Source organism: Cupressus sempervirens, chromosome 4, assembly GCF_028749045.1.
Source record: "Cupressus sempervirens isolate cs-2001-9-10 chromosome 4, ASM2874904v1, whole genome shotgun sequence".
NCBI classification, from domain to species: Eukaryota; Viridiplantae; Streptophyta; class Pinopsida; order Cupressales; family Cupressaceae; genus Cupressus; species Cupressus sempervirens.
Genome location: NC_143121.1, coordinates 410700925 through 410726745, shown reverse-complemented (window position 1 = coordinate 410726745; position 25821 = coordinate 410700925). Strand labels below are relative to the sequence as shown.

At 36.7% G+C, this 25821-nt stretch overlaps 1 protein-coding gene across 4 annotated transcripts; it reads left to right on the top strand.

Annotated features, from left to right (window-relative positions):
- The first annotated feature begins 242 nt into the window (after positions 1-242).
- LOC149561791 (Photosystem II reaction center PsbP family protein) lies at positions 243-25621 on the top strand. 4 transcript variants are annotated; one of them, XM_089825320.1, is made up of 6 exons: positions 580-716; positions 874-958; positions 1217-1345; positions 22388-22470; positions 22699-22854; positions 23028-23462. In XM_089825320.1, the coding sequence occupies exons 3-6, from the start codon at positions 1330-1332 to the stop codon at positions 23277-23279; spliced, it is 507 nt and encodes a 168-aa protein (XP_089681446.1). In that variant the 5' UTR covers positions 580-716; positions 874-958; positions 1217-1329; the 3' UTR covers positions 23280-23462. The 4 variants fall into 4 exon arrangements, 3 of the variants coding, with proteins under 3 accessions (XP_089681444.1, XP_089681445.1, XP_089681446.1); XR_016363855.1 differs by lacking the exons at positions 874-958; positions 1217-1345; positions 23028-23462 and adding exons at positions 25098-25294; positions 25402-25621 and having other exon boundaries at positions 244-716; XM_089825318.1 differs by lacking the exons at positions 874-958; positions 1217-1345 and having other exon boundaries at positions 243-716.
- The last annotated feature ends 200 nt before the right edge of the window (positions 25622-25821 follow it).

Below are 25821 nucleotides of genomic sequence, written 5' to 3'. Positions count from 1 at the left end.
TAAATGAACATTTGAAACAAATAGATTATACATTGGTAAACCTTAAAAATATATATATTAAATTTATAAACTAATCTTTAAAAAAAAACATATACTACGGAGTCCACAAAGTTACAACATAAGAGTACTAAGTGAAAGGATTAATAGAAAAGATGATCATATCATAAGAGTACTTAAGTGAAAGGATTAATAGAAAAGATGATCATATCCTTTAAAATGCGAGAAAATGAGAGCACATAAACTCCAAATATTTGGCATGGAGCAAGACAAAGAAGAACCAATCTTCTCTCAATTACCCGGATTAAATACAATGTTCATGCAATAAGTAAAATACAGAGCATAGAGGAGAGGAGGTAAAAATTCATTTTCTCAGTGGAAACCAGGGAACATCATTGGTTTATATTTTGACGAGGGCAAATGGACTGTTCCCTAACTAAAAATGAAGATCACTCTTTTGCAAATAACGTGCTCATCCTCTCATCTGACTTCTTTACAATACAATTATTTCTCTTTCTCCACGAGACACGGGATAAAATGCAGTTTTCGACACAAATCAGAGCAACGGCATTTGAAGTTGGGTGGCAACCATGAAAGAATTTCCGCTGGACGAAGTTACCATGATAGTAGTGATGGTATTGGAAAGCTTCATACTCGCAGGGAAGGGCTGCTGTCTCTATCACTGTCGCTTTCTATCAGTTTGCCTCACCTAGCCAAGGGTTTTTCCTACTTCCCCCTCTTTGTTGTCAATGCCGATTGATAATTTCTATTATTTGAAATCTTGTTTCCTAGCACCCATTAGCTGGTTTTACTCCAGAGACAATTTCGTTTTTTCAGTTTCTTTCTGGGTTCTAACATAAGTTGTCTACTTTACAGTTGGGGATAACTTTCGAGAAAATAAGGTATTCTTGTTCTTCATATTCCGATTGAAGAACAATAGTAATGTGATTGATAAAGAAGGGTAAATTTCATTGCCTTCCTAATGCATTCTAGTAATGAAATTGGTTATTTTGGACGTCAAGACCAGGGGCTTCGTGAAATTGCTTTAGCCAACTTGATTCTTTTTCGCTCCGATAGAAAAAGATTTCTGTTAGAACTTCGTGAAATTGATTGTTTTGGGGGTCAAGAGTCAAGATCACAAATTACTCTAGTTGATTTGAATTCTTTTTTTTTGGCATACAAATAAGTCTAAAGTAGGATGATTTGGATGGTTTTGCAGTTAACAAAGTAGTGGCTTTTCGGCAAATTTTGAGACATACTGGTAGGGATCAAACTTATATCAGTGCAGAAATCTAAGCCTAACCCGTATCGCCAATCCTAAAGTCCCCTGGCATGGAGACACCAGAAGGTCGGTATAAATCATATGGAAGTGCATAAAACTTATGACAGTTCTCTGCTAAGTAAGCGTAATCCACATCATCATCCCTGAAGTCGCACACCATGTAGAGTAACCTGAAGGTAGAGATGAAACATATGTAAATGAACATACCTGAGTATTCCAGTTTATGAAACAAAAAAGAGGCAACTACGTAAGTATTATAATTTACCATATAAACCGTTGATGATGGGAATAATAAATGCTTTTATTTGCATCTTCCCTTTATCTTCCATTATCTGGCTTGAACATGTTCATTTGAACGTGTATTGGGTATTCCAATAGTAGTTGTTTCGTAGAGATAATAAGGGGGAAGAGACGGGACAAGAAATTAATAATTATAGAGTTATACTTGTCATTTACTATTAAAATAAAACTAAAGGATCCTTATAATCCTACATAAATCTAGTTTAAATAATTAAATAAAGTAACTTTCAGCATTTGATATAGGAACAACAACATCATATATGGAAAAATTAATATTAGGTGACTTTAGAAAACTGTTTTACAGTTGTTTGGCTGTGCTTGAAGTCTGGAACATAAAGATGTCTGGAAAAATTCTATTGGCCCAATTGATATGATGGAGGATTAAAAATGATCCGAATTGAATTCCCAGAGACAAAAGAATAACGGAACAAGATCATTAGATCAAAGACCTAAGAGTCTTCATTATTTTCATTTTATTGTATACCTGAGTATGTGCATGCTTGGATTCGAGTCACTGAACAACCTGCCTCTATCATATCCATATATGGTTGAGGTAAACAAGGACCTATTGTTTCCCCACTTGTACCGAGTTACATTTAACATGTCTGTTTTCATTGCTTGGTAACTATTGGCTTTATTGTAATTGTCAAGTGCTGTCAACTCTAAACCCAATGCAATGAAGGGTCATTTAGAACTCAATGCATATCCTTACCTATAAATAAACAGCTTATTGAATCATTATGCACTAAATTTATCTATTAACATATGAATGTAAATTTTTGATATGATGCACTACATTTATCTATTAACGAGCTCTTCCTGAGCAAGCTGATAAAGACAATGTACATTTAAGTGCCCATACCGCTGATGTCAAAGTGAGCTGACAGAAGACCACTGAGTAGCCATAGCTAGGTCCTGAGAATCATCAGAATCCACAACTCTGACAAGACCATGATCCTCAAGGCCAACTGCAACAACAGACTCAGTATCCCTATCAGTGATGGTGCACTGATGTGACTTGAAGGTGATATCCAATCGTGGAGTGTCACAACATCTGACTGACTGGCATTTCAAGCAGACACGTTGAATGCGGGAAAAAATGACTTGAAACAGTTGTTTTTTTGCAGAGAAATAGATGCCCGGGTTGCAGATGAATTTTAGGCAAAAAATGGTGTCTATAGAACCCATGACAAGACAGCAAAAACACATCTACCAAACCCACGAACAAAGCTAAAAGAAACTCGCTGAAAAACCCTAGATGGGTTCTGCAACTTTTGATTTTTCCTGCTGAGATAAATTATATTTGAATTATTTAAGCAAATAATTTCCAAAAAGAAGTTATAAATTTTCAAAATTTAAGGTAGCTTAGATACCATATTATGGGAATTAATTGGTAAAATACTTGCTTGTTATTAACAATGATCAATTGATCAATATATACAAAATGAATGAACAGTGTTTCCTTAGGAAATGATCGTCAAGAATAGAAACATTCTATTCTACCTAACAGTTAACTACCAGTTAACTAAGAACTAACAAATTATTGGAAACATTCAAATATTTACAATAGATTACAAATAGATAACAATTAAATAATAATATAAGCTATATATTACTGAAATTATAGTGACAATAAAAGACTTCACAATCGATTATCATAGAATTGACTTCCCTTTACAAAATGCTCGCTGAACTGAACAAGCAATAGAATGAATAATAATCAAATCATCACTTGCAATTAACACAATTAGTCTCAATAGTTGATGCATCAATTACACAAATACGCATTTACAAAAATGAATAGACATGAACAATCATGAGATGACAGCAACATAATGGAACCGATGTTGATGAAGAAGGTGAATCAACATAAAAAATAAGAATCATCCATAACATTAAAGTAATCAATAACCATGATGTCATAAAACCAAAACGGGAGAAGATGAAGCAATGCCAACAACTATGACATTGCACTAGCATACGGTTGGAATCCAAGTAGGCCAAGTAGAGACGATACCACATCATCATTCTTCTGAAGTCCAAGTACACAAAATACAAACAAATAATAATGAGGAACTTGATGTCATTGAAGCCTTTAACACATGATGTCATATCCACATTGCCCAATTACTAATACAAGAAAACATATAGGTCTTTGATAGATATGAAAATCCTATAAAATTGAGATGCAATAGAAGACATAACATGACCTTAGCTAGCAAACAATAGGTACAATAAAATGCAAAAATGATCATCATAGGTAACAAATCTATCTCCCAAACTAAGCTCTTAGCAAGAGAGGTATCTTAGTGAGAGAGAGATCTACACATTGTCATCTCATGACAAATGCATACAACTGCAATAAAAAAGAGTAACAACATGAGTCTCATCATAGATTTTTATCAATAAAGATCGTTATCTCACCATAACAATATTCACCATAGCTACTCCTAGAGGGTGAAACAAAATATAAAGTCATGGAGTCACACACATGATTTGGCTACCCCCAAAGGGTGGATTGACCATAGCTACTCCCAGAGCGTGGAACAAGGGATTTCACCTTGAATTTCTCTCGCAGAGAACTTATTAATCATATGCAAGGAATCATTGAAGTCGAGACTATCTCTCTCAACAAGAGCAACATTTTTTTAGCATGAATGCTGATGGTATTCCTTTGGGGGAGTATCCTAAGCATTGGAGAATTCGTTAGCATGATTGACATGTTGCATTCATAACTGTGTTTGTCATTAATATCAACATAGTATTGTTTCTGTAAAGACTGGTAGAGTAGTAGACAGAGAATGAGGTCATACAGATTGTGTATTGAGGATGAGGCTCAACACAATCAAGGATACGTTCTACATTGTGTCCTACTGAAGTGGACAAGTGTGTGTGCAAAGAGGCGAAGACATGCAAGAGTTATTCAAGAATTGCAGAGGATAGTGTGCAGACAAAGTACTTGAGAAGTAGTTTCTGATGATTGGATTATATCTCTTAACAGGGATACAATCGTGATGAGCGAAGTTAGAAAATGACAGTAGACAACTTGATGATGATGTCAGCGAGTGTGCGAAGTCAGAGGTCATACGTGTGAGAAGTTGTATTTATTGTGAGCCGATAGTTACTTGTAATTGCAAAAAGATGTAATGAATTGTAATGTCTTAATGAGTTTCTATTATAATTAATTGGGAACGCCTCAAGGCTGACTCAAAATAATTTTAAGGATGTGGTATTAAGGAGGGTTATTTTCCTTGTGATGTACAGAGTGGATTTTATGCATGTATGTATGTGGATTTGTGAATTGTGCATATGCGAAGTTAGTAAATGCGTGTAAGTGATCAAAGGGATCAATGTGATGTGAATTCAAAGATCTGGTATTGAGATTTGAAGAGGTTTGGTCCGGTTAAGAGGACAGAGAAGGAATTCAAGTTATTTCATTTGTATTATTCAGCAATGAATAATACAAAGATTAGTTGGACAGTGTGTTTGGTGGTCTTGCCTTGAAGTTGTTTGGACAATGGGTCCTTTTGCCTTCTACAACTCGTAATAGGGTTGACACAACTTGTAACAGGGTTGGAGTCTCCTAATAGGGATTCAAAGTCTTCTAACAGGGATTGATATGTACTGAATGTAATTCATTGACTCCTAACGGAGCCCATCCTCTTACAAGAAATTTTTATATTAGTACATCATTTTGTGGGTACCATCCCCACCAGGGTTTTCCCTCTCATCAAGGGTTTCCCTAGTTAAAATATCTGGTGTTATTGTGTGTATGTGTATCTTCTAATGGTTGCTGATTATATTGTTCACATGCTTAAGGTTTAACAAAGTTGATAAAATTTATATTGATCAGATAATTGATTCACCCCCCGCCCCCTCTTTCAATTATCTTGGTGAACTTTACTTTCTAACACCACCTCCACGATACCAAGCTTATATGGGAGTAACAAAATTTCACTCTCGGAAGTGGCTTGGTGAGAATGTCTGCAATCTTTTTCTCTGTAGAAATGTACTTGAGCTCAACTGCTTTCCTTTGAACCATATCTCTCAAGTAATGATATTTAAGTTCTACATGTTTAGTTCTATCATGAAAACCCGGATTAACCAAAAGCTTCACACAACTTTGGTTATCACACATAATCATTGTAGGTTCCAAAGGCTGCCCAAACAACCTTGCAAGCAATTTTTGCAGCTACACATCTTCTCTTGCAGCCACACAAGCTGCAACATATTCTGTTTCTGTTGTACTATGAGCAATAGATGATATTTTCCTGCTACACTAGAAAATCATGGCTGAACCTATGTTGAAACAATATCCTGAAGTACTCTTCTTGTCAAACACACACCCTACCCAATCTGAATCAGACAACCCCTGCAAGTTCAGCTCTACACCTGATGAATATTTTTGCCATATTGTAGTGTGCCATAGACATATCTTATTATGTTCTTGGCTGCCACAATGTGAAATTGCCTTGGTTCACACATGAATTGACTCATGGTATTAATTGCATAACATATATTAGGCTTTGTGTTAACCAAATACATTAAGGAGCCATTTAACTATATGTACATAGTAGGATTCACCTAATTTGAAGAAGTTGCATCCTCATGTAACTTTGTCAAATTTGCTTTCATTGGAGTTATCGCAGGCTTACACTCTAACATGCCAAATCTTTTCAAAATATCAATTGTATACTTTCCTTGACTAATATGATTTCATTTAAATTTTGCTATACTTCCAAGTCCAAGGAAATAGTGCAACAAACCAAGATCCTTCATTTCAAATTCAAAAGCTAACTCCTTACATTTGACAATAAGATCATCATTACCAATGAGAAATAAAACATCAACATACAGCATTAAAATCAACACTTTGTCATCACATACCTTGAAGTATAAATTCGGATCAACATCATTCTTTAGAATGCCTAAGCTCAAAATATTTCATACCAAGCACAAGGGGCTTGTTTAAGGCCATACAATGCCTTTTGCCGCCTACATACATGTGTCTCTCTATCATTAATCACAAAGTCCTCTGGCTGCTCAATGGATACTTCTTCAATTATTCCATTTAAGAAGGTTGTTTTCACATCCATTTGTTTAAGTTTCCAACCCTTCACTACTACAACAGCTATGATGGTTTTGATGGAAGTGTAACAAGCTATTGGTGCAAAAGTCTCTTCATAGTCTATGCCTTCCTTTTGTGAAAAACCTCTAGTTGGAAATCTGATTTTATATTTTTCTATACTAACATCATTTGCATGCTTAATCTTAAACAACCATTTAGATGAAACAATTGATTTGCCTTTTGGCCTAGGAACAATCTCCCACACATCATATTTAATTGTGGATTGATACCTCTCCAACATTTCATTCTTCCACACTTGCTGATTTGAGGCTTTTTCAAAATTAGAAGGTTCAGATGCAATGATGTGATTCATCAAGGATACATAACCTAGCAAATTTATGAGGCCTTTTACTTTTTCTGAAGGTGCCACGAGGGGCTGCATATTGTTCAACTTCTTCCATAGTGTTCATGACCCACAATGGTCTTTTCTTGTTGCCTGACGTAATACTGGGACTTGTAGAAGTATCTATAGGATCTACTGGATCAACAATTTTAACAAAATCCTCTAAATCTGTAATCTCCTTTTGAATCTCTGAAGATGGATCCTTATCAGGCATATCTATATCTTGAGGATACTCAAAGTCTTTTCTATCAGATTGCATGCTAGAATCTTTGAATTTCTTACAAGCAACATCTTCATCAAAAGAAACATTCCTGCTGATTTCAATTTGCTTTTGACTTGGAATGTAGATTCTGTGTGCTTTTGAAGATTAACTGTAACCAACAAAGATCCCTCTCTTTTTTACTGGGTCCACCTTTGTTCTTTTCTCTTTTGGAACGTGAATACAAACAGGGTATCCAAAGTTAATGAAATAACTAATATCTGGTTTGATACATGTGAAACCTTCTCTTGTAGTCATTTTGTGTAGAATCTGATGACGACTATAGTTCTAAAGGTGTACTGCTGTCTTGCTAGCCTCAACCCATAAAAATGTTTGAAGGCTTTGATCATTAATCATGGCCTTCATTGCCTCAACAATTGTCCTGTTCTTTCTTTCAGCTACACTGTTTTTTGAGGATTTCAAGGGACACGAAACTTTATCTTAATCCCAGCTTTAACACAAAAGTTATGAAAGATACCAGAAATATATTTCCCTCCATTATCTATCCTTAAAATCTTAGTCTTCTTGTTGGATAAATTTTCAACAAGTGCTCTGAATTCTTTAAAATGAGACAATTTTATCAATTTCTTTAGACTTCAGAAAATAAATCCAACTTTTACGGGAAAAGTCATCAATGAAGGTAACATAATACCAAAAACCACTTAGAGAAGACTAACAGAGGACCACATAAATCAGAATGAACTAAGTCTAGGATTTCCTTTGCTCTACTTTCACTACTATGGAAAGTACTCTTAATGTTCTTACCAAGAGTGTATCCCTTGCATGATTTTGGTTCAGCTTTTGAAGAATACCCACGATCTTCTCCATAGAGGATAAAGTTCTGAAATTTAGATGACAAAATATTTTATGCTAAAGCTCACTTGAGCTTGAAATATTGTGTGCTAAAGCTTGAGTAGGGCTGGCTGAAAGTTTGTAAAGACTGTCATGACAAAATTCAATCTCACGAGCAGATTGAATGTTGGAGTTCTTCCATGCAAGAAATTTTCCATCAACAAAAGCAACATGATAACCTTTGTCATCTAATGCTGATATAAAAATCAGCTTCCTCTTGATGCCAGGAACAAAGAGAACATTACTCAAGTGAAGAGGAATTCCAGGATCCTGCTGGAAGGAAGTAGAACTTGCACACATGTATCACCACCAATGATGACTTGAAGATGAGAATCTTTTTCTTTCAGGGTGAAGAGGTGATCTTAGTAACCCGCAATATGGTGAGATGCTCCACTATCAATCAACCATGTATCGTTTTTTGTAGGAACATTGCTAGATAGTGCAGAAATAAATAAGAAACTTTCAAAGTTTTGACTTGACTCTCGTTTAGGAGAAGAATTTTCTACATTTGCAGCAGCTTCTTGAGGCTTTGGTCTAGAGGTACAATCTCTAGCAAAGTGACCAAATTTGTCACATTTGAAGCACTGAATCTTAGAGAAGTCCTATAGCTTGGAATCAAGAGCCAATTCAAAATTCTTTTCTCTGAACCTTTTGAAATTACTTTTCTTTCCTTTTCCTTTTCCTTTTGAAGTGTGGGCTGCAAGTACATGATCATCTTCGTGATGATTTTTACATCCATTGCCTCTAGCTTCTAATCTGCATTCTTCTTGAATGCAATTGGCTATCAACTTGTCAAACTTAGGAAGTTCATCTCTCCCATTGACACCTTGGATGAAGGATTTCCAAGAGTGGGGATTACCATTCATGGCAAGCATAACTAAATACTACTCTGCAAAAAATTCTCCAATTGCACTAAGTTGATCCTTTGCCTCTAGCCATTTTCACATGCAGAAATTGATGTCTCAGAGCTAGAGCTCTAGTAGTGTTGTTGAATTCATACAAGTCCTTGAGAGTCTGAAACATCTCTTTGGCTGAACCCAGTTTTGAGATAATGGGAATAAGATGACTCTTAACCAAATCGATCATAATCTTCTTTGCAATGATCTTGTTCTTATTCCATTGAGCTCTTTCACCTTCTTCAGATGGCTTTGTAACATCATAATGTACATAGTTTTAACTTTTTTTAACATCAAAATCATTCTACACTATTCTTTAATTCCTCAACAAATCTTCACTAACTCATTTATTGAAAGAAGTGTTCATTTCAGTTATAGCATTGGCCATTTCATCCAGCCTAGAATTAATCTCTCTGTCCTTAATAGAATTCTTGACCCTCTCCTCATTCCTTCTTATACTATCGTCAATTTGAACTTGCAAGGCCCTCCGTTTCACATGTTTCTTGTAATTTTCAAGGAAAAACCATTTTTTCAACTTCATCTGACTTGTAACCCCTTCTCTTGCAAGCCCCAATACATCATATATTTCTTCAATATTGGTGTGATGAAAGGTAAAATCCTTAGGGAGACTGAGCCTAGTGATGCTCCACTCCTCCAAACCCTTGCCATTATTAAGCAAAGGGCTCTTACTACTTTGTTTATCCCCTATCTTCTCCTTCCCTTCATCTTTTTCTTTCTCCAAATCACCCCCCATCTTTTTTTTTTACCTTACACAGTTGTGGACTTCACATGATCTCCCTTTTCATCACTAGTTTGGAACCCATGATCCATGAAATCTGTTTTCTCGATTTCTTCTTCCTTTTCTTATCCTTCTCTGATAGTGGGTGAGGAAACATTTCCACAGAGGCATTCTCTTCCTCATCTACCTCTTCCTTCGTGTGAGAGCTCATATCAAAATATTTAACAACAAATGGTTTTGTTTCTTACGAGCCCCACTTTTTCTCGTGGCATGAATTTTGGGGGAGAGGGCTTTCACAAACAACACATAAGAAAGATTGAGCTTCCATGCAATACATCGAGTTTGGCATTTTCGCTAATTTTTTCTATGCCAAAATTCAAAGAAGCCAAATGAAAATAGGAGAACAAAACTAAAAATTTATGATGGAAATGATTTAGCAAGATAAAATGCACACCATATATATGTGTAAATCTTCCATCTATTGTGATATGGAGCCTAATCAAACTTAGAGGTTTATTCGACGTGGTTTTCTCCCCATATTATTTCTACGAGGGGTTGGGGGCAGCGCACCCAAGATGGGGTCAAGGGGCAATGCCCTTGCGGGGTCCTGGGGCAGCACCTCGGGTGCGCTCCCTATTGTAGTACAGGGTGGGGTCGAGGGGCAACGCCCCAGCAATTGCCCCCGAAGCCAAAAATGCCCTTATATTGTAAAAGGCGTCAGCTGCTATTTTTCTTATTGAATGACTTATTCTAGCCCTAGTTTTGTAAGCAGCAAAAGCTTGTATAAAAATGCTTAGCGTTAGGGATTTCATAATGTAATGGTGATATTGTAGCTTCTTGCAGCGGTATTGAGCTGTAAGGGATTGCGGATTATAATCACTGGATAATAATAATATTGGACTTGTTGTTGGTGGACGTAGCCCAGGGATTGGGTGAACCATGTTAAATCTTGGTGTCTTGTGTTCTCTTTTATGCGATCTACTATTTTCTGGTATTGGTTATATTTGCATGTAACTGTTGTTTCTGTTTAAGGTTAATCCTAACACCATAAAGTCTAATGTATCTCATGCTAAGAAATTTTTTTGGGGTTTGATTGTGTAAATGTGTTTTAATATCAATGTTTTGGAGCACACTCAATGAAAGTCTCTCATACCCTCCTGATGCAAACTTAATATGCTTGCTCTTCTCATTCTCCTTCAGGAACTAGTTGTCACATCATCTTTAGCCTTCCTTCCTTGAAGAACTTTCTCCCCTGCAATGAAATAACCAACAATCTGTGCAATTACATCTTCACTAATGGTCATCTCTTTGCCATACACAGAAAGGGTTCCATCTTTCCAACCCGTAAGAATCAATTTAGTAGCTTCCAAGTCTTAACCATGAAGCTTTTCCGTTGTAGGTACCAAGCCCCCTTCCTCCACAGTCCTCCACACTTGATTGATCCTTTGAACCCTATCACAAGGCAAGGGTACTGCTTGGCTCCTATTGTCTATTGTAAAATTTACCTGGAGATTGGGTAAAGGAAAACAAGCAAAAAATTGTTACCACACTGACTCCACCTGAAAGAAAAAAGGAAATAGGAAAAAAATCACCCAAAAAACATGTGAAGAGTCACATAATAATGATAGCATTACATGATTTCATGCAAAAAAAAACTTCTAGCATTCATGTTTAATGATAAATTGGGCTTTGACACGGGACCTTTTGTACATAACCCATTGTTTCAATGATTGACAAGAAATCCCTATGTTGGCAAAGACATCTGTGACCCCATTACCCTTGTGGCATATGTTAGAAATATGAAAATATTCAAAGGAATTAAATGAGGGGAAAGGGAGTCCCTAATAAGAGATTCTATAGGCCAACTTAGGTTCTGAACTTGTTTTAGGCATTGGATTATGTTCAGGGAGCCCCTTTCTAACCACACTTTTTTGTAACCTTGAGAAGGAGCCAACTTTAGACCATTGCAGGCTAACTACCTTCCTTGTTGATCGGGAAATCCATCCTTATTTTCCATGAAGAGATCATAATTGTGTATAATTGTAGGAAGCTATGCACTTTGGTTGCAGGTGACTTTTTTTTTTTTTGTAGATGACTAGGCCTTTGGCTACAGATGACGAGGCCTTGGACTGCAAGGGCTTGATGATGTAGAGCGACAAGGGAAACAAGGTGTCTCACCATAGCCCACGACCTCACAACCTCTTAGGCACTTCAAGAACTACAAACAACCACTTCTTTAGGGCACAACATCAATTCAAACGACCCTTTGACAACAACAATGGAGACATTTCAATAGTTACAATTTCTCACATCAAAACTTACTTTTGATGTCTCTAGTCCAATTAGGCCTAATCCTAGGCACACAAGGTTAACCCACCATCAAGTTGCAAAGGATGGACTAGAGTTGGTTTTCTTCCTTCACTTGCTTCTAGGGACCCATCTAAATACCAAACAACCGTTGGTTTATTTGTACTCAAACCCTTATTGGCAAATGCTTTGTAGAGGCCTAGTTTGCTAGTAGCCCTACTTTGGAGGTTCTCACCCTACAACTTTCCATACTCCGAAACAAGCTGGCAAACAGAATATGTTTCTGAATACCTATTTCGCCCATACATAACATGTCACAAAATGAGCTTAGGGTCTCAACTTTAGGGGTCCTAATTCAACACTGGTCAGACAGGAGTAATTTGAGAATTAGCTCTCTTTAACAAAGTAAGTCCTTCAAATTGGTTTGTTCTCCTCAAGCCAATGATTGGAACACCTCTGCATACACTCTAAAACACCAAATCCACCAACAAATTGGGTCTCGTCAATTCACTCCTTGGTCTGCAATCACGTTTGCATTCCAGTCATAACCAGTCACATAGAGATGCATGGACATTTATTGGCTCCATTCACCAACACCTTCATCTCCCGATCTAAAACCACCACCATCCTAGACTACATTGGCAACGTCAACTTTCCACCTATGGCCGGAATTTTCAAACAGTGGAAAGTCAAGATTTCTGCATTTTTACCGTGAAACTCAAGGCGAGTGAGGGTTTTGAACCAGCCTGCACTAAATTGCAAATAACTTCTACGAAACAACATGAAAACTCTTCAAACCAACACCAATAGAAAGTCACTTCATTACTCTATTCAACCCTATGCATTTGATCTATCATTGAATCCATACTGGTCCATAAAAGAAAAAAAAACTCAGTTTTTGCAGGAAAATGGAAGTGTCTTTATTTTTTCAATCGTCCAAAGCTTCATCAACCCCAACTGCCTTGATCACCAAAGGCCTAAATAGACATTTTGCAACTTCCTCCAACCATCCCAATCGAAATTCAAACCATAAGTGGCCATTGGAAGGCAAGTTGCAAAAGTTGCACAATTTTTTGTGTAACTCCCCCACTAGGGAACCTAAGAGAAATTAACGTGATAGTCTTAATGAAATAATAACCCAAAAGCCCTTCATAGAGAAAAGTCCACTTGGTTTCTAAATTCTGAAATTCAACATGCAAAAACTAAAATAATTTTTTAATAAATAAAATCCTAAGTTAAGTCACTTTACTCTACCTCTTATTTTGAAATTAATTATTAATTCCTTTTTAATTGGTGTGCATTCAAAATGCATAACTTATAACTCAATTCTAATTAATATTTTTAGCACAATAATATGCAAGGTATATGATTAAATTATAATTAATAAACTTAGCACAATATAATATGCAGCTTGACATTTAATATCAACTCATTATTTTTGCAATTTATTTGGATTTTTATTTAATAATTAATTAAATCCTTAATTAGACTTTTTAATTAAACAAACTTAATTAATTAATTCTTAATAATTAAATATTCTTATAAATATTCCAATATTCATAAGATATAATTATTCTAATCTCTTACCAAATAAGCCTCATGACACCAAACTCACATGATTGCCACACATGAAATCAACTAACTCAAAATAACAATCATGCTCAAAGGAAAGGTTCACAAATTCACATCACCTTGACGAATTCAGATGGGTATTCAATAAGATATTTGTCCACTATTTCATGACAGATGTAGTCAATGTGCTCTTACCCCAGCTACCCTTGGGCAGCTCGCTACGCTTAGGTAGCAATGGCTGCTGCCGACAACCTGGTGGATGATCCTTGTAGTAGTTGCCTTATCTTGTTCTTCATTGGAGACTTGTTCTATCTTGATCATATTATTCTTGTATTTTGAATAGATGTATTGGTTATTATGCCTTTATGTGATGTTGCATATGTAATTTGTACTTTTGTCATTATCTCATACGCTGCATCGCGTGCAGTGCATGTGGAGTCATTATGGAGTCATTATGTATCTACATATTGTATCACTTGTATTTGAATTTTTCATATGTGATGATATTCTTGATCATCATCTACATTATGTGGAGTTGTGTACTATTATTGTACTTAGTAGATCTAGTAATGTATGTAATTCATTGTTGTGGAATTTTTGAGATATGTAATCTGTGTTTTGAGTTACATTTGTGTGCATGTGTTATCTTCTGTTACTTTGCTGCCACATTGCTTTACATTACTGTTTGTAAACTCCTGTAGCATGTTTTAGGTTATCCTCTTGTGGGTTCTCTAGTGGGGCATTACATGTTGTCAACGTTTTTCTCTACTTGACAAATCTGGGCATTTGCTATCCTATCCACTTAAAGACATCTAATTGATCATATATGATCCAAAACAACATGGATCCCATTACAACACATTCTTGGACTCCTACTGACCTTTTGACCAAGTTTGACCAAGTATTCTTATAGATGCTTTATAGGGCCAATGACCTTACAAATGGGTCCAACTCATTACAAAAAAATTTCAATTGGTCCTGAGGACCCAATTACATCCAAAGTAACGCACACATCTTGAGCCCTCTAAAACCATCTAAATCTATGAAGTTCCCCTGCACCATACTCTCCGGGCAGAAGAATCTCAAGCTCCATTTCAGATGAGTTCTTCAAGACTGCTTCCATGCTTCTTGATGTCTATCTCATCCAATCAAACTGCTTTTGATTTAGATAATTCTTTCCACTTAACTAGGTATTGCTTTTATGTGTTATTCCTGGTCTTCTTCACAACTTTTGTATCCAAGATGCTTTCAAGTTTTAAAGGTTGGCTTGATGGGAGATCCTTCAACGATTCCACATAATCTTTCTCTTGTGTACTTACTATTATACATGGGCCAATCTTCTTCATTGTTAGTTTAGTGTGTTTCCCCTTTGGCAACCTTTCTTTCTTCAAGTGTGCCCATACCAAATCCCCAATTCAAAACTATACATCTCTCCTCTTTTCATCTGCTTGCTCCTTGTATTTGACCACAGTTTGTTGAAGGACGGCCTTAACTTCATCATTTATGTCCTTGATCACCTCTGCAAACTTCTCACCTTGAGCACTATTCCTACCATCATTTAGTAACTTTGAGTTCCAAAACCCTTCTAGGAATCATCCCATTCACAACTTGAAATGGGCTTTTTTGTGTACTCCTATTAACTGAGTCATTTATAGGCAAATTCCGCTTGGGGAAGAACTGTATCCCATACTTGGCCATGTTATTTGGTTAGACATCTGAATAGGTTTCCAAGGGACCTATTCACCACTTTAGTCTGCTCATCTGTTGGGGATGATAGGCAAAACTGAAAGACTTTAGTCTGCTCATCTGTTGGGGATGATAGGCAAAACTGAAAGACTTTAGTCTGCTCATCTGTTGGGGATGATAGGCAAAACTGAAAGGAAGTTTTGTTCCCAGTTTCTTTCATAGGGTTCCCCAAAAGTGACCCACATATTTTGCATCTTTGTTTAATACTATACTCAAAGGAAGCCCATGAATTATTACCAGGTCTCTGAAGAAAATGTCTGCAGTATGTGAAGCATCATTTGTGCTTTTGCAAGGTAGAAGATGAGCCATCTTGCTAAATCTGCCTACAACCAACCACAAACACACTGTCATACCCCTTTTGTGTTCTAGGTAGACTCGTCACAAAATCCATACTAATACTATCCTATGATCTACTCGGAATGGGTTAGGGTTGGTAAAGTCTTGCATTTATGGACACTCCTTTGGCTCTTTGGCACACCACACATGACTCAAAATATCTCCTAACATCAGATTGCATCCTAGGCCAATGATAATACCTTCTCACCTGCTCCAAAGTTTTGTTTAGGCAAAAATGACCACTTAGACTCCCACAGTGTTTCTTCTTAACGATATTGTCCCTCATAAAGCATCTAAGGACACACAACTGACCCCCTTTGATAAAAAATCCTTCTTGGATCAAATACTCAGAATAGTCAACATGGTAAGTATTAGAGAGTTCTGCACATACCTTATATATCTCATGGAAATGTTCATCTCCTTCATACATAAACATGAGGGAATCTACTCCCACACTTCAATTGTACCTCTTGTATTGTTAATGCTCTTCTACTCAACGCATCTGCCACCTTGTTGGCTTTCCCTTTCTTGTGCCTAATGGTGAATGTATACGCTTGTATAGACTCCACTCATTAAGTGTGTTTATGACAAAACTTATCCTAGCTATTCAAAAATATTAGGATCTGATTATTTGTATAAACAATAAATTCTTTGGGTAAAAGGTAGTGCCTCCATTTCTTGAGGGCTTGTACAAGTGCATATAGTTCAAGATCATAAGAGGAGTATTTCCTCTTTGCTTCATTAAATTTCTCACTAAAGAAGACAACTAGCTTGCCTTCCTGGCTTTGGATTGCCCCTATGCCATATTCTTTGCATCATATTGAATTGAGAACAGTTTATTAAAACCAGGGAGAATAAGGACAGGTTGTTATGGTACCTTTACCTTCAATCTATCAAATGCCTTGTTCGCTGCCTCTGTACAAGCAAACTTGCACTTTTGCCCTCCTTTGATAGTCTCTAATACGGGTGCACATATCTGATTGAAGTTTATGATAAACTTCTTGTAGAATGTAGACAAATCATGAAAACTCCTAACTTTTCCATTGTCTTTGGAGTTGGCCAATTCACTCTGGCTTTTACTTTTGATGGATCAATCTTTAGACTCCCTCTAGAGATGACAAACCCAAAATAAATCAGTTCCTGCTTCATGAAATCACATTTTTCCAGATTGATTAGTAGCTTTTCGTCATGTAGTTTCCTTAGAACCAAATCCAAGTGTCTTAGGTGTTCCTCTGTTGTCTTACTGAAGATGAGGATGTCATCTAAGTACACTACAACAAATTTTCCTAGGAATGGCTTAAGCATTTCATTCATCAGCCTCATGAAAGTGCTAGGGGCATTGCTTGGGCCAAAAGGCATTGGCATCCATTCATACAACCCTTCATTGGTTTGAAGGCTGTCTTCCACTTATCACCTTCCCTTATTCTTATATGGTGGTATTCTCTTCAAGTCTATCTTGGAGTAATAACAAGCCCCTCTTAGGCAATCCATCAGATCCTCTATTCCTGGCATTGGGAATCTGTACCTAATAGTGATCTTGTTAATTACTCTTGAATCAACGCATAACTTCCATTTGCCATCTTTCTTAGGTGCAAGGACGGTAGGTATTGCACATGGATTGAGACTCTTTCTTATCAACCCTTTGTCAAGCAATTCTTGCACTTGTGTAGCAATCTCTGCATTCTGATATGCAGTCATCTTTTATGCTGCCTTGTTTGGTAAGGTTTCCCAGAGATGAAGTCAATATGATGACTCTCATCCCAAATTGGTGGCAGAGAGTTAGGTATGTCATCCACCACAATGCCCTCATAGTTTTGCAACAACTCTGTCACCTCTTTGGGAATGTCCTCCTTTACACCAACTTGTCCTGTCATGTTCTTTGGTTTCAACACTAAGACAAACCCAACACTCCCTCCAAGGTCTGCAACATTTCCTTCTCTCCTACCAACAAGATGCCCAATCCTTGTTTTTTATCTCCTGCATTATTAGGTAAAGGACTCATGGTGTAATTCACACCATCCTTAGTTATTGAATAAACATTTTTACCCATCATGTTGAGCCTTTACATCATATTGCCAAGGGCGACTAAGTAAGAAGTGACATGCATTCATTGTAACTACTCGCAAAGCAACTTAACCTTATGCTTTCCTATTTGGAATTCCACCCATGCTTGCTCATCAACCAAAGTTTGTTGACCCTTAGTTACCCATGACACTTTATGAGGAAAAGGATGAGGAACCCTTCGTAGTTTTAGTTTGTTCAGTATCTCTATTGATACTACATTATTTGTTGAACCTGAGTCTACAATTATCTTACATATCTTCCCTTTGGCTTTGCATTAAGTCCTCAACAATGACTTCCTTTGTGGAGGTTCTTGAGGGATTAGTGTCTTCATCAAGGTCCTTCTCACCATCAAACTTTTCCCTTCCATTGGATCTACAAGCCTAGATATGCCACACTATGGCAGTCCTCTTGGATCAGTTGTGTCCTTTCACCATGTTGTGAATTGGTATGGTTCTTCTTAGGGCCTTTGCTTGTAGGATATCCCACTTGGCCACAATAATAGCATCTACCAGTGAATGTTCCATTCCTTCTTCCCAATCCTCTAAATCTCCCTTTGTCATTGGTCTCCTTCCTCTGAAATTCCCTCTAAAGTTTGTGTACACTTGTTGCTCACCTTGGGAGTCCTTTGAGGTTGGTTGCTTCTATCAAAACCCCCTCTACTTCTGAAATTCTTTCCAGCTCTTCCCCTATTACTCTGCTCACCTTTTCTCCTTAACATCTCCTCTTCTCTAAGTGCTAGTTGAAAACACTTGTTCATTTTATTAGGGGCTAGGATATTGATTTCATCTTGTATACTATATTTGAAACTATTAAGGTATCTTGCAACCTTCTCTGCCTTATCTTCATGATGCTTGGCTCTAAGACTTAGTCTCTGGAACTCTTTAGTATAGGTACTTTCATCTAGATCGCTTTGTTTTGAGTTCTGCATCTTCCTATAAGATTGTACTTCATAATCAACTGGCATAAATTAGCCCTTTATCCTTGCCCTCATCCTATCCCAGGATGTGATCACACTTCTTCCTTTTGTCACCCTCTCTCCTTGTAAATAATTCCACCATGTAAGGGCTGCCTCTTTCAACTTTGATTTTACAAACTTAACCCCCTTTATCTTTAGGGATCTTTTTTTACTCATAGTGGTTATCTTTTAACTTCTTCAGCATCAATTTTTCCACTGAACATAGGGATGCCACTTTTGCAATCTGAGGAATCTTGACCATATTTAAGGGCCTCTACCAGTGCTCTTTGTTTTGTAGGTAACTCCACTTCCTGCCTTAGAGACATTGCCTCTTCCTCCTTGGCATCTTCATCTTCATCAAACAAGCAATCACCCTTTTGGAGGCATGTTGTCCGCCTCTTTGTCACTCCCTGACGTACACCACTTGATCACTTGTCCCAAACAATCAACCTTCTCTGATACCAATATGATGTAGAGCCACAAGGGAAACAAGGTGTCTCGCCACAACCCAAAACCTCACAACCTTTTAGGCACTTCTAGAACTTAAACAATCACTTCCCTAGGGCACGCTATCAGTTCAAACAACCCCTTGACATCAATATGGAGACATTTCAATAGTTACAACTTCTCACATCAAAACCTACTTTTGATGTCTCTTTTCCAACTAGGCCTAATCATAGGCACATGAGTTTAACCCACCATTAAGCTGCAGAGGATGGACTAGACTGGGTTTTCTTCCTTTACTTGCTTCTAGGGACCCATCTAAACTCCAAACAACCATCAATTTGTTTGAACCCAAACCCTTATTGGCAAATGCTTTGTAGAGGCCTAGTTTGCTACTAGCCCTACTTTTGGATGTTTTTACCCTAAACATTCCAAACTCCCAAACACGTTGGCAAACAGAATACAGTTCTGAATACCCTTTTCGCCCATACATAAATGTCACAAAATGAGTTTTGGGTCTCACCTTTAGGGGTCCTAATTCAGCATTGATCAGACAGGCCTCATTTGGGAATCAGCTCTCTTACACTCAAAAACACCAAATCCACCATCAAATTGGGCTTAGTGCATCCACTCCTTGTGCTGCAACCAAGTTTGCATACTAGTCAGAAGTCATTATTTGGCTCCAATTCACCAACACCTTCATCTCTCAGTCTGACACCACCACCATCCTAGAGCACATTGACAACCTCAACTTTCCACCAATGGCCAGAATTTTCGAACTGTGGAAAGTCAAGATTTGTGCATTTTTACTGTGAAGCCCTAGATGAGCGAGGGTATTGAACCAGTCTGCACTAATTTGTAAATAACTTCTACAAAATAACATGAAAAGTCACCAAACCAACACCAATAGAAAGTTACTTCATTACTCTATTCAGCCATATGCATTTGATTAATCATTGAATCAGTACTGGTTGGTACAAGCAAGGAAGGCACAGAATTTGCAGGAAATTAAATGTCTTTATTGCTTCAATCATCCAAAACTCAACCTCTTTGCCTTATCTCCAGAAGCCTAAATAGACATTTTGCATCTTCCTCCAACCATCCCAACCAATATTCAAACCATAAGTGGCTGTTGGATTGCAAGTTACAAAAGTTGCACAATTTGTTGTCAATGTTGTCAAGCAACATTGACAACTTTTTGCTCTACATGACAAATTTGGACATTTCTATCCTATTGACTAAAATACATGTCCAGCGATCATTTTTGATCCAAAACAGCATAGCACATCATTACAACATATTTCTAGACTCATATTGACCTGTTGACCAAGTTTGATGAAGTAGGCTTATAAACACCTTACAAGGCCAGTGGCCTTACGAATGGGTCCATATCATTACAAAAAGATTTCAATTGGTCCTTAAGACCTTAATATGTCCAAAGTAACTCATGACACATCATGAGCCATCCAAAACCATCTAAGTATATGAGGTGCCCTTGCACCACTTGATTCTTCAGCTACAGGTTGTTTACTGTACAAGGTAAATAGATACTTATCGCATTAATAGATTAGAATGTAACAGGTAACAGAGACTTTATTCATATAAGTAGATATGCCATTCCAATTATAATGACGATCCATAAATCCATTTGGACGATGTACATATACTTCCCGAAGGGGTGACTCAACTGTCATGCAACCTTTCAGATACTAACTCTACCCGTTGGCTATAGTTTTACCGACAACATCATCCCCCCCAAAAAGTAAAGTCATCTCCGGACGACAAAACAGAGAGAACTTATACATCAAAATTCCAAATATGACTCAAACAACTAAGAAGTAGAGGGTTGCGTTCCTGGTCCAGCTGGTGTGGTAGTCGCCTTCTGTGCCCTAAGCTCGTTTAGTTGTGCCCGCAACTCGTGCACCTGCTGCGTCCGAGCGTCCAAATTCAGTTTGGCCTGCATCTGTAGTTCTAGTGCCCTCTTCATCATTCCGACTATCTTTCGGAGCTCTTCCTCCTTGGTGTCCGATTCTTTCTTCGCATCTCCCAATTGAGATACAATTGTAGTATAGTGGTGAGTATTCCCGCCTGTCATGCGGTTGACCTGGGTTCGTTCCCCAGCAACAGCGACAAATGTTTACCATACAGGGTAAACAGATACTTATTGCATTAATAGATTAGAATGTAATAGTTAACAAAGACTTTATTCATATAAGCAGATATGCCATTCCAATTACAATGACAATCCATAAATCCATTCAGATAATGTTAATCTCAATTGCTGCAGGCAGAAGTTATTTCTATAGAAAATCCCTTCTTCAAGGATATCATAATCAGAATAACATGCCATATTATACAAAAAAATTTGCTTTAGCACACAGCAATCCATTAAAAGATCTTACAATTAGCACAGTTCTTTTATTACAATACTAACAAAATGTTTTGGGTTTATGGTAGGAATGTCTGTGGAAATGTGCTTTCAAATAGGAAACATAAGAAATTGTAGATACAAAATGAGACTCATCAGTAATGGTTGACATATTCTCAAGTTGCTCGCATAAATGCTTGTTTGCAGGATATGTTTCATACCAGTGAATGGATACTTTTAAAATAATGTTTACTAATGAGTTGCTGCTGAGCTCATATGCTTATGATCAAGGAACTTGCTTGTATTTTATTATTTTATATTTGTTGGATCTCAACTGTCATGGGTAGCATCATCCCAATAGAATAAGATTGAAATCTTATGTTCTATACAATGCCCTTTTAGTTGCAGTAAAAGGGCTGCCAAACAATGGGTATATTTTAAAGATGATAAAGTTATAATTTCTGCAATTGCAAAGATAGCTAAAACATTGGTATACAAATAAGCTTGCATATTTTTTTTGTATTTGACAGCTGAGCCTTCTCATGAATTTGTAGGGCGGGAAGTTCTACCTAGAGAAGTCCAACAGTGTAGTGTTTAGGGAGACAAATCACAGTTCTTTATTTAACCTTGAACCTTGTCTGTCTCCTCTCAAACTCTAAAAAATAATATGATAGGTTTAGGACACAGTCAAATCTAACTAATAAAATATTACATGTAATTCAATAAAAAATTGTGATTTAAAACTAGTATTTGGGTTAATCATCCAGACTTAAAAGATGCTTTTATGCTTGATATGCAGGTGAGGAAACTAAGCCAGATCTGGAGAGATATAATGATGAAATCGAAGGTTTTACTCTATTAGTGCCTTCTGAGTGGAAGAAGGTAACCCAATATCCACAATAAATAGGAAGCAAATTTTGGCATTTACAGTCTTATTTTTTGAGCTGTCCATGATAATATGACAGAATTGGTTTATCCTTAGTTATTTTTGGTGGATATTTGCTATTTTACGAGTTTATGGTGTTTATTTATTACTTGAGTGCCTGTTATGGGAAGTCCTAACAGTACTTGCATGTGTATGATATCATATTTTCTTTTCTCACTGAGTAGGTAGACAAAGCAGGTGCTACAGTCCTGTTTGAAGATCCTGATGTTAAGAGTAATAACATTGGAGTTGTAGTTAATCCTATACGCATATCTTCCCTTAAGGAATTTGGCACTCCTCAGGTTGTTGCTGACAAATTACTTAAAGCAGAAAAGAAAAAGGTTTTGTCCATCTCATTCAATATTAATACAAATTAGCTTGATGTTATTTTGGTCAATCTTGAAATTATAGCTATTATCTTCTCAAAAAGAAAATTGTCTTGTATTTTTTCTTATATGTTGCATGGAGTTTTCCCTTTCAATTCTGATGTTTTATATGCCATATGCAAAAACAGCCGAGTACAAATGATGCACGTTTGATAAAGGTTGATCAGAGACCTATCAATGGAGATATCCCCCTTTATGAGCTTGAATATACTCTAGACAGCTCAAGAGGGATAAAGAGAGTTTTATCTGCAGTTACTATTGCATCCAAAAAACTTTATTTACTGAACATTGCCTACTCAGACAGTCCTGAGAAGCCTCTTTTGCCTAACACTCGAATGCTATTGGAACAAGTGCTTAATTCTTTTGATGTATTAATTTAGTCTTTGGTTGCTAGATTATATTGTTTCGCAAAAAACTGTGATAAGAGTTCCTTTTGCATCCATGCGTCAGATCACACTGATATCAAGATTAAATAAGTGTATACTGCAGATCTTAGAGCTCTGTATAACAATCTTTAAATTTTTGGTAGTGAAAATAAATTGTTGGAGTGTCATTCCATAATATACTTGCTATTTCTAAACATAGGTTGTAACACACAACGTTCTTTCCTGTAATGCTTTTTGTGGATCAGCAAACTGATGAGTCTGAAATCTTCAATGATATCAACATACCGCTCATTTTTCTTTGTTTTGGCATATTAGCAAGTCTATCTTTAACTTTAAGTGTGCTCTATCCTTCAAATACCCAAACACTTCCATCTATCAGATAGTTGCTTTGTGATTCTGGCCTTACAATGTGGTGGTAAAATATTTTGTATTGGTTGTGCATCATCCGGTTTAACAGATTTTAGGGGCTACCTGTTTGTAAGATATCAAAGCTACAAAATTATAAAATTATGAATATACATTGGAGTTGTAGTTAATCCTCTAGGCATATCTTCTCTTGAGGAATTTGTAACTCCACAGGTTGTTGCTGACAAAGTACTTCAAGCAGAAAAGAATAAGGTTTCATCCACCCCATATTGATAGAATGTATTTTAATGTTATTTTGGTTAATCTTGAACTTATAGGTAGTATTAGTGCTCTTCTGGAGAAGTTAAGTGTCTTGCATTTTTCATATTTGTTGCATAGAGATTTTCCCTTTAAATTCCTTTGCATTTACCATATGCAAAAACAGCCAAGTACAAATGATGCACGGCTTTTAAGGTTTGATCAGAGCCCTATCCATGAAGATATCCCTCTTTATGAGCTTGAATTTGCTCCAGACAGCTCAAGAGGGATCAAGAGAGTTTTGTCTGCAGTTATTATTGTATCCAAAAGACTATATCTATTGAACATTGCTTCCTCAGACAGTTCTGAGAAGCTTCTTTTGCACAACACTGGAATGCTATCAGAACAAATGCTAAATTCTTTTGATGTATAAAGTTAATCTTTGGTTGGTAGATTAAATTATTTCAGAAAAACTGTGATAAGAGTTCTTTCTGCCTCCATGCATCGGATCATACTGATATCAAGATTAAATGACTATACATTGCAGATCTTAGAGCTCCCTATAGCTATCTTTAACTCTTTGGTAGTAGGGAAATAAATTGTTGAAAAATCATTCGATAATATACGTGCTGCTGCTAAAGAGAGGTTTTAACACACTACATTTTCCTTCCTGTAATACTTCTTGTGTCAGCAAACTGATGTCTGAGATCCTCAATGACATCAACATACTGTTCATTTTTCTTTGTTTTGGCATATTTGGAAGTCTGTCTTTAACTGTGTGCTATCCTTCAAATGGTCAAACGCTATTCTGTCTAGAAGATAGTTACTTTGTGATTGTGGCTAAAAATGTGGTGGCACAATATCATTGTATTGGTTATGCATCATCTGGTTTTGCAGTTTTTAGGGACTACCTGCCTGTAAGATATGAAAACTAAAAATTTATGTATACAGGTTTGTGAAGACATTTAAATAGGGAATACTATCCATTACTTATTTAATTGCTGACAGCCAATGTTATCTACATGGGAGAGACCATTTCAAATCAATATGTATTTTTGCATATTGATTTGAATCAACTACCATATTGTGGGCAGAATAATCTTATTTACCATGATTTTGGTTTCATTCTATTACACATCTGGGGATATGTACTGAGTTTGAGTTATCCAATACGACACCATTCCTGACAAGAACTGATGTGGGTTACAGGTTCCTGCAAATTAAATGACCTCATTGAATGAAGTTATGGTGGTTAGCTTCTCAAACGCAGTTGCATTTTCAAAGGAATGTAAGAGATATATTAACAAGACACGTGTTGGCACAAAACAAAGGATAGAATTTATAAGCTCCATTAGCCAAGGAATACCAATTTTCCCAAAGCCATGGACACAAAATGATGTGGTAAGGTATGTATAAAAAATGTCTAACATATAATGTTTTGTTCGTAAAAAGTCTAATTTCACGTAAAAAAGTAAAAAAAAACATTTGTAGGTTTAAAAGTCTTATGTTGCAGGGTTTGGCCCTTGGCACCCCCAGTGATGGTCTGGTTCAAACTTGGTACTGGTCCTGCTCTGGTATGCCTGCAGGTCCAGCCAGTCAATCAAACCATGGAAGACATTAACTTTTCTGTTCTTAAATAGAAATAGAAGCTATGATGGTGTGATCATGATGCTACGATCACAAGTTTATGATGTTTTTCTGGTTATATGATATATGAGACATTCTAATCTTAATTTATGCTTCTAATATTTTTTACTTTTTTTTTGTACAAATGAACCCAAAATCCCATTTCAAAATTTCGTCGAACCGACATGCTAGGTTTTCAAACCCAAACCTGAACTGACAATTCGAAAGACATAATATCACCATAGCCATTTACTATTCAAAAACACATCATACTACTATCTTCTTAGAGTAGCTACATCTTCCCCTC

Excerpts from the sequence above, each read along its gene's own strand:
- LOC149561791 (XM_089825318.1), top strand. The coding sequence starts at position 440 with ATGAAGATCACTCTTTTGCAAATAACGTGCTCATCCTCTCATCTGACT. Across the intron at positions 717-22,387 it reads TTTGCCTCACCTAGCCAAGG|GTGAGGAAACTAAGCCAGAT; the intron begins GTTTTTCCTACT and ends CTTGATATGCAG. Across the intron at positions 22,855-23,027 it reads TTAAAGCAGAAAAGAAAAAG|CCGAGTACAAATGATGCACG; the intron begins GTTTTGTCCATC and ends ATGCAAAAACAG.